At 45.4% G+C, this 15,234-nt stretch overlaps 2 protein-coding genes across 2 annotated transcripts in view; both read left to right on the top strand.

Moving 5' to 3' along the window:
• Window positions 1–15,234, top strand: part of RABGAP1 (RAB GTPase activating protein 1) — a 66,695-nt gene that overhangs the window by 31,851 nt on the left and 19,610 nt on the right. The window lies entirely within an intron of this gene.
• Window positions 2,732–7,811, top strand: GPR21 (G protein-coupled receptor 21). The gene has a single exon (XM_032200032.1). The coding sequence runs from the start codon at window positions 2,823–2,825 to the stop codon at window positions 3,867–3,869; it is 1,047 nt and encodes a 348-aa protein (XP_032055923.1). The 5' UTR covers window positions 2,732–2,822; the 3' UTR covers window positions 3,870–7,811.

The following is a 15,234-nucleotide window of genomic DNA, read 5'->3' as shown; positions in this document are numbered from 1 at the left end:
GAGTCGCGGCGTAAGAGAAGTATGACAGTCTTGGTGTTGGTGCGCTTGAACTTGTAGCTCCCTTCTTTGATTAGTTTTGATCACGTGGTGATAAAAGTTTAATTATCTTTTAGAAGCAGGAGGTCTCCCAGGAGCTCTCGCTGTAACTTCATGGAGCAGCAGTGAGTTGGCTTGGGCTCTGGGCTGAGCTGTCACTCTGTTAAGAACCAACACGCTGTCAGTTAAAGGGAAAAAACTTTTTACATAGAAATACCTGTCAGCTATAAAGGAGTTAAGCTTGGACTTAATAAAATAGTAATAAAAATAAAACACTGAAGACTATTTTGATTTGGTGGAACATCTTTTGTTTTGAAATTCGAGCAAGCAGATGTTGTTTTGGGCAGTCTCAGGGTTTCCAATGCCACCTTACTTTTATATCTGAGATATATTTAAGGTTCAATGTGTGCTGTTTTACTAAGGATGTTTATAATGTGCCTATTCATGCTTAAGGATCCAGAAATACTATGTGAATCAATTGGTATGTAAATCATTCCCCGCTTTGGAAAGATAGGAGATCATTTCTCCAGCAGTAATTCAATCAGAGCTTGTTTTTTGTACAACCACAATGCACTTGCCTAAATTTAATTCAAAGTTTATGTTTCCTAGCTACAGTTCTAGTACTTAACTTTCCATGAGTAGAAATGCCATAAATTATAACAGAAATGAAGGACAACAGTGAAGTGATCTTTGGTGGCTGGGGAGTGGAATAAGGTGCAAAAATGAGATTTTGGTTTTGAGAGTTTTGCAGGAGACTGCCTATGGATTTGCCAAGTCACGGTGTTGTCCAGCCAAGGTTTTTGAGTAGTACAAATACATTGTAGAATGGTTTTTCTACCTACAGGTGAAGTGAAATCCCAGGTGCAGCAGTGTGATTGCCCCGAGACTCATCCCTTTGGCTAATTCCTTTCCCATTAGAGATCCCACAGTGCGACAAGCACTTGGCTTGCATTAACCAAACCCTTGCGCTTGTTGGTACCGATGGAATTGGGTGTGTGGACTTGCACTGGTACACAATGGCTGCGTGCTTGTGTTTTTGGTGAAAGGACTTCAGTTGTTGAAGAGCCTCGTTCCAGTCCCTTACTGGTTTGAGGGGCTCGACGCCCAGTTCCTATAAGGACAGCCTGCCTGCATCGTGGCTGTGGAGCAGTCGGTTTGGTGTCAGAATGATCTTCGGCAGCTTATGGGGATGTGTTTTCCAGTGCACTGAGCGAGCAGAAGGCTCTTGGGTGTTTTTCTCTGGCCTTGCAGATCAGGTGCCCGTATCGTGTTGTGACACCAGTGCCTGTGTGCGTACACGAGGTTTTTTGCCGTACATGTGCGTGACGCGTTACTGTGAGGTGCAAAGTCACTTAAAAGTGCTGGTGTGAATCCCTTGCATGCTTACCAACGGGAATGCCCTCAGGTTTTCCAGTCCGTGTAGCTGCTTTGGGCTCCGTCAGCAGTTGGTTTGGGATTTCTCGTGCACCATAAGCGGTCGGACAGCCGGCCGTGGGGCTGGGAGCCTGCAGGAGCCCCCCAGGCTGGTGAGCCACCTCGGGGCTTGCGTGCCCTCACTTTCAGGTGCCTCCTGAGCAACGCAGACCGCGGCAGGCAGGAAGACCCTGAATGGGTTTCCTTCCTCCCCCCTGAATGAGCGCTTGTGCCCTGGGGAAGAGCCTCAACGGAGCCTGGGGTGCTCATTTCACACCCAGGCTCGGGCTGCTCAAAGCCGGCAGGGCAGGTGTCCATCCATCCATCTGTCCGTCCATCCATCCATCCATCCATCCATCCATCCAACCATCCATCCGTCTGTCTGTCCGTCCATCTATCCATCCGTTTGTCCGTCCATCCATCCATCCATCCCTCCGTCTGGGTTGCGCCGTGCGGGAGGGGACCCGGGGGGGGGTTTACCGGTGTGGGGGGGAGGCTGCGGGGTCCCCGCCGGCGGCGCCGCGCCCTCGGCGCGCTCCTGGCCGCCGCCCTCCCCTTCCTGCCGCCCTCCCCTCCCCTCCCTTCCCCTCCTTCCCTCCCTCCCGTCCCCTCCCCTCCCTCCCGGCTCCGCAGTGCCGGGCCCGAGCTCCGCCGCCGCGCTCGGCCGGGGCCGCGCCGGGGCTGGGTGGCGGCGGCAGGTGAGGGGCGGGGGGCGGCGGCGGAGGCTGGGGGGGGGGACACCGGAGGCTGGGGGGGGGCCGGGGCGGCGGGCGGCGGCGGGGGAGAGCCGGGAACAAAGCGGCGGGCAAGATGGAGCCAGGAGGGAGAGGGGCCGGGACCCCCGCCCCGCCGCGCATCCCGGGAACGGGGGGACCGGGGGGGGCACCGGGGGGGAACCGGGGGGGGGGGGGGCCGGGGCGGGCGGCGGGGAGCGCCCGGGGAGGGGGCCGGGGGAGCAGGGCGGGGATGATGCTGTAAAACGCTTTCCCCTTCTCTTCTGTCAGCTGCGGGAGGAGTCCCGCCCGGGCCCGGGGATCGTCCCTGCTGCTGCCCCCCGGCCCCGCAGCCCCCCCCCCCCCCCAGCCCCCCGGGGCCGGCAGCAGCCCCCCCCTACCCCCCGGGGCGGCTGCCCGAAGTTGCTGCCATGCCCCCCGCCCGGTCCCGGTGCGGCGGCGGCGGCGGCGGGGAGCCGGATTGCGAGGGGGATTGTGCTGCAGACAATGCGCGGCGGCATCTGGAGCAGCCCCGGGGACCCGAGCTCCGGTTTTGACATTGCTGCACACACGGCACCAGCCGCAATGACAGCGGCTGCCTGGAGCGGCTGCAGGCAGCAGGCAGGAGCATGAAGTGAGGAGACCACTGCAGTGCTCAAGATGAACTCCTCCTTGGTCGGCAACCAGAGTGGCCGGCCCTTCTGCCTCCTGGCCATTAGCTACCTGGAGACCATCAATTTTTGCCTGCTGGAAGTGGTCGTTATCGTGTTCCTCATGGTGCTGATTATTTCGGGCAACATCATCGTGATATTTGTCTTTCACTGTGCACCTCTGCTGAACCACCACACCACCAGTTACTTCATACAGACCATGGCGTATGCTGACCTCCTGGTGGGCGTGAGCTGTCTGGTGCCTTCTTTGTCTCTGCTGCACTATCCTATTGTGTTAAGTGAGTCCTTGGTTTGCCAAATCTTCGGTTACGTGGTGTCGGTGCTGAAGAGCGTCTCCATGGCCTCTTTGGCGTGCATTAGTATTGACAGATACATCGCCATCACAAAGCCGCTGACCTACAACACGCTGGTCACCCCGTGGAGACTGCGGATCTGCATCCTGATCATCTGGCTGTACTCCTGCCTCGTCTTCTTACCCTCCTTCCACTGGGGAAAGCCTGGATATCACGGGGACGTGTTCCAGTGGTGTGCCAATTCCTGGAACACCGATCCCTATTTCACTCTCTTCATCGTGGTGATGCTCTACGCCCCGGCTGCTTTCACCGTCTGCTTCACGTACTTCAACATCTTCCGCATCTGCCAGCAGCACACCAAGGAGATCAACGAGAGGCGAGTGCGCTTCAGCTCTCAGGACGGGGAGACTGGGGAGGCCCAGCCCTGCCCGGACAAGCGCTACGCCATGGTTCTTTTCCGTATCACCAGTGTCTTCTACATCCTCTGGCTGCCCTACATCATCTATTTTCTGCTGGAGAGCTCCAATGTCTATAGTAACCGCGTGGCGTCCTTCTTGACCACTTGGCTTGCCATTAGCAACAGTTTCTGCAACTGTGTCATTTACAGTCTCTCCAACAGTGTCTTTCAGAAGGGGCTCAAGCGTCTCTCAGGGGCTATTTGTGCCTCTTGTGCTAGACAGAGGGTGGCTAAGGACTCCTCTACCTCTAGGAGCAAAAGATCTTCCAATGGATGTCACGTCTAAGACACCTATCAGCTTGACTGGGAAGTGCAGGGACAACTCTGTAGATTGCAAAAAATTAAATACGATTTTAAGATGTCCAGATTTGCAAAAAGGTTTCTGAGAAATGCTGCTGACATAGAAGAATCAGGAGCACATATCATTGTGATTTCACTTTTAAAAATTTATTGCTGTGGAGGCGGCCGTGGAGTTTCACCTCCATGTTCATTTTTAAGAATAAAGCTGTATCTTGACAGTTACCTCTCCAGCTGGTGTGACTGAATGGAGTGGGTGTCTGAGAGCTTCAGCAAAATGTAGTCTTTCTTACAGCTCTACTAGGTTCTTTGGAGATTCGTGCTTCACATGTAAATGATAGATCTGAAGTGGAAATGTCACGGTATATGGTGTATTACAGGGATTTTTTAATATATGCCAAAGTATATCGACACAATTTTCCAGCGTCGTAAGAGAAGGGGCCAAACAATTTGTTTTTCAGTGCTACCTAGACAGGATTTCTAGAACAGTAGTGAACAATGTGAACATTGCAGCATGAACTTAAAGTCTTACTGAGCCATGGGTGCAGCAGCCTGGTCTGGGCAGTCGTACGCGCAGGGGGAGTGATCCGGCTTCTGTGCCCCTTCCTCTGGTAGGCTGCCTGCGTGCGATCAGCGTGGCATCTGCGTTCTCCTATTTGTTGTGAAGTAGGAAGAAAAACTTGGATCAGACCAAATCTAGCAGTTAAATAAAATGTGTTTTGATAAGCTAAGAGAAAATACTTGTCGTTTTATGATAGCAGAGTTGTGGCAGTCACTCGAGGATGATGCCAACATGTGAAAATTATTCCCAAAACAGTGGAGAAATGCCACATTTTTGTGTGGAAATTTTCTCAAGAACGACTTTAAAAATAACATCTCCCCCCCCTTTTTTTTTAATCTAAATTCTTCTGATATTTTACATACTGGAACTTAAGGGGAAAGGAAAGAAAACAATTGTCTTCTAAACAGCTAAGGGAACTATGTTGTAAATTTAACTGTAGTATTTGAGTTATTCATAAGTGCACAGAGCTAAATCAGAGACATTTTTCTTTAGGCTGCAGGGGATTAAAGATGGTTCGAATATAGCAGGAGCTAAATCCTGTTGGCAAACGCATATTTAACTGGTCAAACAACGTACGGTATCTGAGAAACAAAGTCTCATTGACCACAGCTTTTTCCAAGCTCGCTTAGGTGAGGTGTTTCCGAGTATTGTGATGCTGTTAGAATGCAGTGCGGCCCTCAGCTGATTGGTTTTTCTAAAGAACATCTCTGTCTCTTTACCATATTGGAATATGAAAGTATTTGTGAACCATGTTTTCCTGTAATAACGGGTTACATCTGCATCACCTTTCCTAGCTGCAGCTCTGCGGCTCAGGGGGTCCCCGGCAGGCACAGCTCTGCTCTGCAGCTGGAGCTGCGCCCGCGGTCACCGCATTGTGCTCCCCCCCTGTGCCCCACTGCTGTGACCTGGGGGCATCCTTGGAGCTCTTGTGCTAGAGTTGCTGTTGGTGGACGCTGTTAGCCATACGGGGAAAGGAAAAAAAAATAAGGAAAATAAATTTCAGAGGAATATTTTCAAAGCAGGGTAATTCTTTTGGCCGAAGGGAAGACTCTGTGTATTTGTTAATTAGTTTCAGCTCTACTGTTGTCATTGACTGAGATGATCTGTTTTAAAGTGGTCTACCCTGCCCCTCCCGCAAGCATCTACATACCCTGCTCTGATGTGCTGCGTGCTCCAGCCCCTGGTTTTCCACGCTGTGCCCGGAGGATGGCAGGGCACTGCCAGAGGGCACCAGGGTGCTCTCGGCGTGCCTGGTCCTGCTCAGCAGCAGGCGTTGATGCACGAGTCCCCTGCGAGTACGGTGTGTGTCCCACTCCTGGGGACACCCCGACTGCTGCTCCTGAGTTTGGGTTGAGAGCTGCTGCTACAAACCGTGTCTAAGTCATGTCGTGGTCGGTGTTCAGAATGTCATCCATCACCCAAACCTCTCCGAATAAGCTTCCTCCTTCGTTCATCCGAAATCTTGAGGATGAAGGCTGTTTAAATCCTGATTCCTTCACGACGTTACTTTTAATCTTCTGTATTAAGACAGCGTCGAGAGCGAGGGCGTTCGCCGTGGCCTTCCCACAGACGTAGCAGAGGTGGTTCTTGCAGTTCTTGCAGTCTGACTTCTGGTTAGAGGCACCTGAATATGCCAGACAGCCGTGGGGGAGCAGAGCATAACGGTGTAGTGAGTCACTCATAAACGGTGTAATAAGCTCACGGCACACCAGCTGGCTAATTGCTCCTAGTGTTTTGTAGGTATTACGGCATGGGGGGGCAATGGAAGGGCTTGAGTCACCAGTATCAAAGCATTTCTGCGTGGCAGTTTTTGGAACAGCATCTCAGGTAAACTCCCCAGTAGCTTTTCTCTGACTCTTCACCTGAGCTAACATTTCCATGTCTTTGAAGTGATGCAATCTCGTGTTAAAATAACACTTGAATGAATTTAATAGAAGAAACTAATCTGCTAGGGCCTGAAACCCTAAAAATGGCAGTTCCAGGTTTAAGTGGGAGCTGGACTACAAATATTGTGGCTTTTATTTCAATTTTTGTGGCATGAGTAAAAGATTTATGTAGGAGTATTGTATGTTAGTTTTCGAGAAAGTTGGGAAATTTAAAATAAATCAAGGGCTGTAAACGATGGCATGGAGATTTAACTTGAGTTGAAGCAGTTGCTACTTCACCTGTAAGCCTGGAGCTGTGCTCGGTGCAGTGGTTGTTAGGATGTGGATGCATTTTTGCAGCTGTTGTTGCTTTGCAGCTAAAGTTCTAGTCAATATTCCTGACAGCTAGGTTTTTCTTCAGTTGCCATACTCATCTCAAAGTCTTCATCGGCTCAGGTGTTTTCCATAAGAGGTGAAAATCAGAACCTGGAAGTCTGCGAGATGAAGGGCAGAGCTGCGGCCAGCTGATGTGCTCAGGTTCCGTCCGGTATGTCCAGAGGCACTTCTGAAATTGCCTCAGTAGCCTCGTTCGTTTAGTTTCAGATATTTCTAGTTTTGTCTATGTTCATTTATCTTTTTTTTTTTTTTAATTTCCCCTGTCAGTTAATTTAAGGTTGGTTGAGTTTAGTAGGTGATTAGATGTTTTAAATACTCACAACATTTGAGCCTGTTGCCTTCAGTGAAACCACACAGGGGTGGATCTTGCTCACGGTGCCAGCTGTGGAAGAAATAATTTTGAAATGCATTACCTTGTTTGCTCGGCATTCCATTTAACATCCTTTGCCATGGACTTAACGTGAGGCACTGTAGTCCTTTTCATCACAATATGTGCTATGAATTGTTAGGCAGCTAACTTTCCAGCCGGATCGCTTTCATCGTTGTACATATGAAACTAATCCCTTCTTGGCTCTATTTGTATCCGAGTGTGCCTAGTGATTTAGAAATTGGTATCAAGAGCACTGCACATATGAATGCCACGATGAAGAGAACATAGAAATCAAATTCTGTCTTCATAAAAATGGCATGTTGGAGTACAGTTAAATGAACTAATCTTGAAATTCCATCTCAGACTCGACATTTATTTCTTATTAGGGTTATCTGCCTTACTTTCAAATTAAGCTGCTAGAAGGTTCAATTTACGGGATGGAATTCAGTGGCATTTTTTTAGTATCATGGGAAAGGATTTCTATACGCACAACTTCTCAGTGTGATTAATTTGCTTCATCTAGTACTCTTGATTAAAAAAAAAGTTTACTGGGTATTGAGGCAGTGATGATATTGTCATTTTCCAAATGGGCTAGGAGAAAACCTGTGAAGTATTAATTTTATAATCTTGAATCAGGTGACAATATTTTTTAATTTGTGTGAAGCAAAATTATTGTTGTTGTCTACCATCTATTTTTAATATTAAATATTACTGGTTTCTACAGTCATTATTTGCTGTTAGGGATTTTTTACTTTTTTTTTTTTTTTAAGCTGCTTATTACTCAGAAATTTGTTTCTCCTAGTTGGAATTCTGACGTGGCTCAGTGTCAGAGTGCCACAATTTTGAATATTTGTCATAAATCTACAAGAAGAAAGTGGTATAAAGTACTGAGGCACGGAGAATCTCAGTAGTTCAGGTTGAATGAAGGGTCTTTCACAGACAAAGACTTAAATGAGAATTCCCGAATTTCAGTCTTGCCCTGCATCTCTGTGGCAGCACCCCTTTCCCTTTTGCATAAAGCTTTCACCTTTAAGAAGTCCTCAATTTCAACAGCTTGTTTGTTCTGAAAAAAACACTTCCGAAGCATATATATAATGTCAGGTGGAAATATTCAGTATGTGAAATTGATGAGTAGCTTTTTGTATTTATTGTGTGGTATCACCGGCTGCTGGATGTTAACAGCAGCATTGAACCTTCCTGAGCCAGGAGGCCTGAAACTTTTCAGTCTGTTCTTATTCCTCATCAGGGTTTGAAGTTGATTGAGCTTCTACTCCTAATCTGGCTGGTGCTTTAGGAAGTATTTTTTGTAGGAACTAATACTTGAGCATAGGAGCCTGCCTTCAGACATCACAAACAAAGTGTCCAATTAAAATTTTTCTAGTGACTTTCTTCATCTGTTGTAGGTAATTATAACTCTCTATGAGGAGATGGAGAGTTTGGAAGTTTTAGCTTATTGTTGTTCTAACACATCTTTAGTTCTGGGTACTTGAAGCACCTGCTAAACTTTTGCTGACCTGGTCCTTATTTTCGTGTTATTTCCCTTACTGCCCTGGCATTGCAGGGTTACCAATCTGTAAGACGTCTTCTGCAGATACGCAAAGGCAGATGATTTAATGCTAAAATTACATCAGTAAAATGCTCCTGGAACAGGAGAGGTCTTTAAATTAAAATCTAGTATGTGTAAAAACAGGTGCCGTTATATTTAGAGAAAGAAACTGAAAGCTGTTGGAAACAAACAAAAGAAGCCTGTGGGCCAGCAGTGTGTCTGTGCTGGCGGTATGATGTAAGTTGTTAACACAATGGAGTATTTAACCTGGGTGTATCCCTTACGGCTCGCTTGTTCAGGATGGAGGTCACCCTTCTTGCTGGGCTGTGCTCTGAGGACAGCTCGTGTAAGCCTCGGGTTCCCCACGCCTGCAGCGCTCGGATCCCATCTGCAGCAGTTGTGTGGGCTGAGGCAGCTTCCCAGTTCCTTGCTGTGGCACGGGGTTTTCTAGGTATGTGAGATGTTGGTCACACAGACAGCTACATCACAGTTCTCTGCTCGTTATTGACTTCTGTCGCCTTCCAGTTTTTATTCCCATTCCCGTGCACGGCCTGGGAGGGCGGCCTGGGCTCCTCGTTGGGCTGCTTTCTCTGTGTGAACATGTGAGACGAGGGCAGTAGCTTTGGAATCCAAATCCTCAGCTTCTCAGGCGTTGCTGGGGTTCTTCGGTTAAAAGGTTACACAAATTCGAGCAGCCCTTCCTAAAGATGAACTCGGACAAGTCTTGCTGTGCACACGTGGGTCATCCTCCAGCATCCCGAGGGTGGCGTGCTACAGGCAGCCGGATGGGTGGCACAACAAGTCAGCACTTCTTGTCCAAATTGGGGGAAACAAAGGTTCTTTCAGGATTTCAACTGTACATGAATCCTTAAAAATCAATAATTAGATTAGTAAAGGATGATGTTTTAATACGCTGGCAGGAATATAGAGGGATTTGTCAGGGGAAGCAAAAACAGACTTTGCACTAAAGTGGCTTAGGTATTATTTATAGTGTTAGTGATATTTGTGTGCGTGAAAACTTTGGACAATTTTAATATAATGTAAGGCTTTGAGCTTTAGCTGACTAAAGTTGCTTGTTTTATGAAGTTACATTAGTACAACACTGTGAAGTATTTTTAAATATTAGCATTACTGGGTATTAAAAGTATTTCATAAAAACATTTTTTAAAACATTTTCTGTAGATGCTGTCAAAGGAGTTGATGTTTAGTGTACAAAGAAATAAAACTCTGAGGGCTGTAAGGTACATGTGTGGTTCTGATCACCTCAGTTTTTGAGGGATCAGGGATTTTTTGGGATAAATTTTTGTCGTTAAAACCTACTAAAAATAATGGTGCATTTAATCCTTTCAGCTACAGGAAGCAGCATTACCTCCAGCCATGCTTTTGAACTGTCTGAAAGGATTTGCCATCGCGTTTATTGTCTTCATAGACTGATGTCTTTAGCAATGCTGTACAGCACAGTGTTTTGCAAGTTGCTATGCTGATAAATTTCTCTCCATGTGTAACCTTTGGAATCAAGTTTCTATTGTAATTCTAGCATGTAAACACTAGGTTCAATTTTGTATTCCTCTAATGAATGCAACAGGATGGAAATGAGTTTGCAATTGCTAATGATGAGCTTTCTTACTGTTCTTAATACTCGTGGGTATGTCTTTACTTCAGGGAGTTCAAAATTGTATTAGTACCTTTTTTAATTGTTTCTTTTCTTTTTTTTTTTTTTTTTCCCCACATGCTGTTTACAATTAACCTGCAAGCATGGGAGGCTATGCATGCATGTGCTTCTGGGTTGCTTTGCTGAACAAAATGCAGTGGAGCGATCTGACTTTACGGATGCTCTCTTGTCCTTACATTCCACCTGTGTCTGCTCCTTCACAGTCACTGGGACAGCAGAAGCCACCGGTCAGATAATTTCAGAGTTCTGCGGGATGGGGCATCTGCCTGAGGGCTGTCACGAGGAGTTTTTCTGGGGGAGATGATCCAGCTCTGTACATGAGTAGTGTTACAACTGGTACTTTTCTTCCGAGCGTCAGCGAAAAGGCCAGGAATAGACAAAATCACACGTAAGAGTGTGTATGTGTGTTTGTAAGAAATTTGTGCACCTTTTTAATGCTGGAATTTTTTTATTTTTTAATTAAAAGATGAGAAAGAGGTGTGAGTGTGAAACCCCTGCTGTGAAAAAACTACAGGGAAAAAAAATCCACCAAAGCAGATGAGAAGAGCAAACAGGTGAATTCGAGGCAGTCCAACCCGTGAGACTCGGTGATGCTGTGTGTAGCTGTGACACAGGGTGGAACATTGGGGTGGCCTAGGCCCCTTAATGTTCCCCACCTCTGCCCGATTTGTTCTGTTTTGTACCCTGCAGGGGAAGGGGGGAGTAGTGAAGATGGGCATTTTGATGTTCACGGCAGCTGAGGAACGGTTATTGTTGTGGGTCCAAAAATGTGTATTTTGTGCCAACTCAGAATTGTTGTTAAAATACAGGGGGGAGAGGTACTTCTGCCCAATTATTTTAATAGACATTTCTGTAGCTGATTTTTCAGCTAAGGCTAATATAGGAAAAACTATAGTTAAGCCAAAAATTACAAATGTCACTGATTTAAAATAACCTACGTATTTTTAAAGATGAAATGGAACCGCATTAAAGCGAAGTATGTACATATCTGATCCTCAGTCTTTGCATAATTATTTCCAAGAGATAATTTTGCTATGAGCTGTTGAAACTCAAAGCAATGTATTATTCCCTTTGAGCCGACCTGTACTCTAGCTGTGTCATCCATCTCTTGGTTCGTTTCCTTTTTGCTGTAGATGTACGTACATACATAGCTATGTATGTATCTCAGAGTAAGCGATTTAACGTGGCAGTAATTGTACAGTCACACAGTTTAGGGCTTTGTAAAATATGTAATTTTAAGAATGTCAATGTGGTTCTTAGCGAATTTTATAAACACTTTTCTGAATCTGTTATCAGCACTTCCCATCCTAAGAAAAACTGCACATATTTCAGTGATTGTTCCACTGGTTACATTTTTGTCTGCCATTCGTTTTGGATTGATGTAATCTTGATACTACTACAATTTCAAGGGCTGTTGACGCATTTCACATAGCCTGGGATTGCCTGTTCTCCAAATGTATGGATCGTGCATCAACAGTACTACGTAGCCTTACTGTTTTGCCTAAAAGCCTAGCTAATTTATTTAACATTCTCTCTTTAAAGAGAGCTCGTCGGAAGGGGTAGCGTATTTTAGGATGCTCCTTCTCTTTAAAGGGAAACCTGGAATTGAATAGCAGTACTCGTTGATCAGTGATATTATTGTAGCCAAAGGATGCATGGGTGGTTTAATAGGAAGTTTTTGCTTCAAGTTTCTTGATGAAATGTAGTGTTCTACAGAGCTGTGTGAAGAGTGTAGTTTTTTATTCGGAAATGCACTTGTACACTTTATTTGAAAGGTCTGAATGGATCATAAATACATTTAAGAAATAAATGATATGTCACATGTTTTCATGTCTTGTCTCAGATGACTTCTGTGTAACCGGGCTGATAAAGGTGTGTTCGTTCTGGAGTGGGTGGCTTTTCCCTCTTATCTTTACTGCTCCAAATATTCTGCTTTTTACGTAAGTGCCAAGAGCAGGAAAACCTTCCATCATACATTTTGTGTTTATGCGTTATCCATACATGATGCAGGGCACTGTAGGCAAGCTTCTCTCTATAATTTTCCTGTGGGAAACTTGAGCCCTAAAAGGAAATGAACACAGCTAAAGGGCTGGATATCACAAGGGATTCACTTTTATTTTTAGAAGTGCACTATATTGCCATATTTGGACTGAAAGTATGCTGTATCAATGCACTATTGTATCAAATTGCAGCTGTTTGCCCATTCTGAATTTCTCTAAATTATTCTTTTTTTCTTCCCCCCAAATACTACTGTTTATTTGGGAGTGTTCTGGGTGAGTGCTGACTCCAGGTAGCACCCGTGTTCTGGGGACAGCATTTCTTGTGGGAAGCTAACCAGCGTGTTGCTTTGAAAGTGGGATCTGTGGGGCTTCCTCAAGGTCTCGGTAACAGGTGCAATTCTCCTTCCTAAATCCTCGCAGTGCTTTGGTCCAGGACACGCAGGAGATGCACTCACTGTAAATGTTCCTGTCAAAAGCAATGGTGGGAATGCCATTAACCTCGTTAACCTGCAGAATGAATTTGGTGACGTGGTGTCCTACCAACATCCAAAATAGCCATTGAAAGACCTTCGAATATAGCAGGATGTACTTGAAATGCACAGATCTCCGAATAACGTACCCATAGCATGTATCACTACCCTTGTTGCTGCCCATGGAAGTTTGACAGCTTCGTTTTCCCCGCTCGTTAGAGCTGCTGGAAGCTGTCAGCAGATGTGCTGCTTCCTTCAATGTCTTGTGTGTGCCTTGCATTGATACAATACGCCTTGCAACACCGCGCCGCATGCTGATCAGCCCTGGGCCAAAGCATCTGAAATGTGACCGACGGATGGGATTTTTAGGCCTTTCTTTTCACAATAATCTCTGCCTGTATGACAAAAGCTCTGCAAAGTCAGCGCGACCTCCTGAGAAGCAATTGCAGTGTGAAAATTTACTCCATGGTGCCAAGAGTGAGAATTGAGCAGAGTTTGGGTTTTGTTTTCTAACGGGAATGGTGTTTGAATTCAGGTTTATGCCAAGGAAATTCGTAATTTCCTTCATTTTTGTATTTTATTTGGCATTTCACAGAATCACAGAATGGTTGAGGCTGGAAGGGACCCCAGGAGGTCATCTGGTCCATCCCCAGGCTCAGGCAGGGACACCTCGAGCAGCTTGCCCAGGACATGTCCAGACAGCTTTTTCCTTGGACAGTTTTCTTTAATTCTTTTTAATTTCTTTAATTCTCTTAACTTTTTTGAACCTTTTAATTTTGGTAAGCTTTAAATGTTTAGAATTTTAATCATTTATTGGGCGGATGTGTCACCCCAGTGAACAAACTGTATTTTGATTTTTTTGGGAGATGGTCTTAAGTTTTAGACCTTATAGTTTTTCCATTTTTATATCACTTTTTGAAGTCAGCCTGTGTCTCGGTAAGGGCTCTGTTTTATGTCCACACCTGATTTCTCCAGGTGTGACAGGAGGAGTTGTTCCTCGAGTGGTGAGCCAATTTGAGCAGGTAACTTCCTCTACTGAAATAGATCATTTTAGTTTTCTTTCATCACAGCTCTTGTCCCTTCAGCAATTCTTTGCTGCTGCTGCTTTGTCTTTTCAGTTTTATGTAGGGGATTAGGAAGAATAAATCTGACCTACTGAAAACTACAAGTATTTCAGCCCTGTGAAGAGGTCCTCCTGACAACAGCTCTTCGAGATCTTTGAAGTGTGGCTTAAGCTCCTGAAAAAGCTTCCAGTGCCCCAGTCTCACTCTGAAGATGTTGATCGAGATTGTGACTGCACGATGCAATTTGCAGATCCTGGGATGCTCAATCAACCGGAGAGGAAGTTTTTAGTATAACCCCACTAATATTTTAAAGTGCATGAAAGGGGGAGGAAGGCTGTGTTCAGAGCATCCATATTTCCCTGCTTTCCTTCAGAGCAGTGAACTGTTGTGAGAGTTTTAATCTTTACTGCGCTTGCCTCAGTTCTCATGGCTGTTCTCCATTCTGTTTTCTTTATTACTTTCTTTTTCTTCCTGTCATTCTTAGCTTTCTATTTTTCAATCCCAGTTTGTGAAGGGTGTGGGTTCAGAAGGGTTTCCTTCAGTTCCCAGTCCCCTGAAAGCATGAGAAATTGCCCATTGAGCCAATTCTCACAGCAAGGTATAAAAATAGGAGTAAAGAAAAGGTTACACAATGCTTGGATTGCAGCAGTTTGTACTAACGGAGAGATTTCAAAGCCACGGTTTGAAAAACATTTTTAAAACCTTATCATTTCCGTTAATTTTTCTCTCACCAAGCTATGTTTGAGCTGCAGGAACTAGCTTTCCAGATTACTTGAGGAATTGTACTGAAATACAGGAGTCAAGTGCTCAACAAGTCACGCAAAGTCAGAGGGACCACTAATTGCTCTCTTTAGTCAAAATGAGTGATTTCTTTGAGAATCCTGTCCTAAGAGTTTCCAGCCAGATGCTTTTGTGTCTTCTATTAAATAAGGGAATTAAAAGGCAGGTGGATTTAAGGTTATTTTCTGTCATCTGTGCCCTTGCAGCAGACCACATGTAACTCCCAGGAAATCCACTTGTTTGGTGCCACAGACTGCTATCAGCAGTGGACACTGTCTGCACCCTTGCAAAGAAGGGCACTTCGCTGTAATTCAGCCTCACAAACTTCTAAGAAACTGGAAGTTATCACAAAGGCGTTATTCGCATGCTTTAAAATTCTGGATTTATTTCTGAGCGTTTGTTTTCTCTTCTTGTGAAATGAGCTGAAGCTGACAGCCAGCCATCATCTGACTTGTCTTTGTTGACTTAAAAGGATTTTTAATGCGTGTGTGTGTATATTTATAAATATGAAATTTCTTTAGTATTGGCTTCTCTTTGCTTCTGATTTCCTTGTAATGAAATGGGCCTCTTCGGCATATTAATTATTACCAAATTGAAATGCTGTACAGTACTTTTGATATCATTTCCAA

This window comes from Aythya fuligula, chromosome 19 (genome assembly GCF_009819795.1).
Source record: "Aythya fuligula isolate bAytFul2 chromosome 19, bAytFul2.pri, whole genome shotgun sequence".
NCBI lineage: Eukaryota > Metazoa > Chordata > Aves > Anseriformes > Anatidae > Aythya > Aythya fuligula.
Note: the sequence above shows the minus strand (reverse complement) of the source record. Positions and strands in the feature narration are given on the sequence as shown.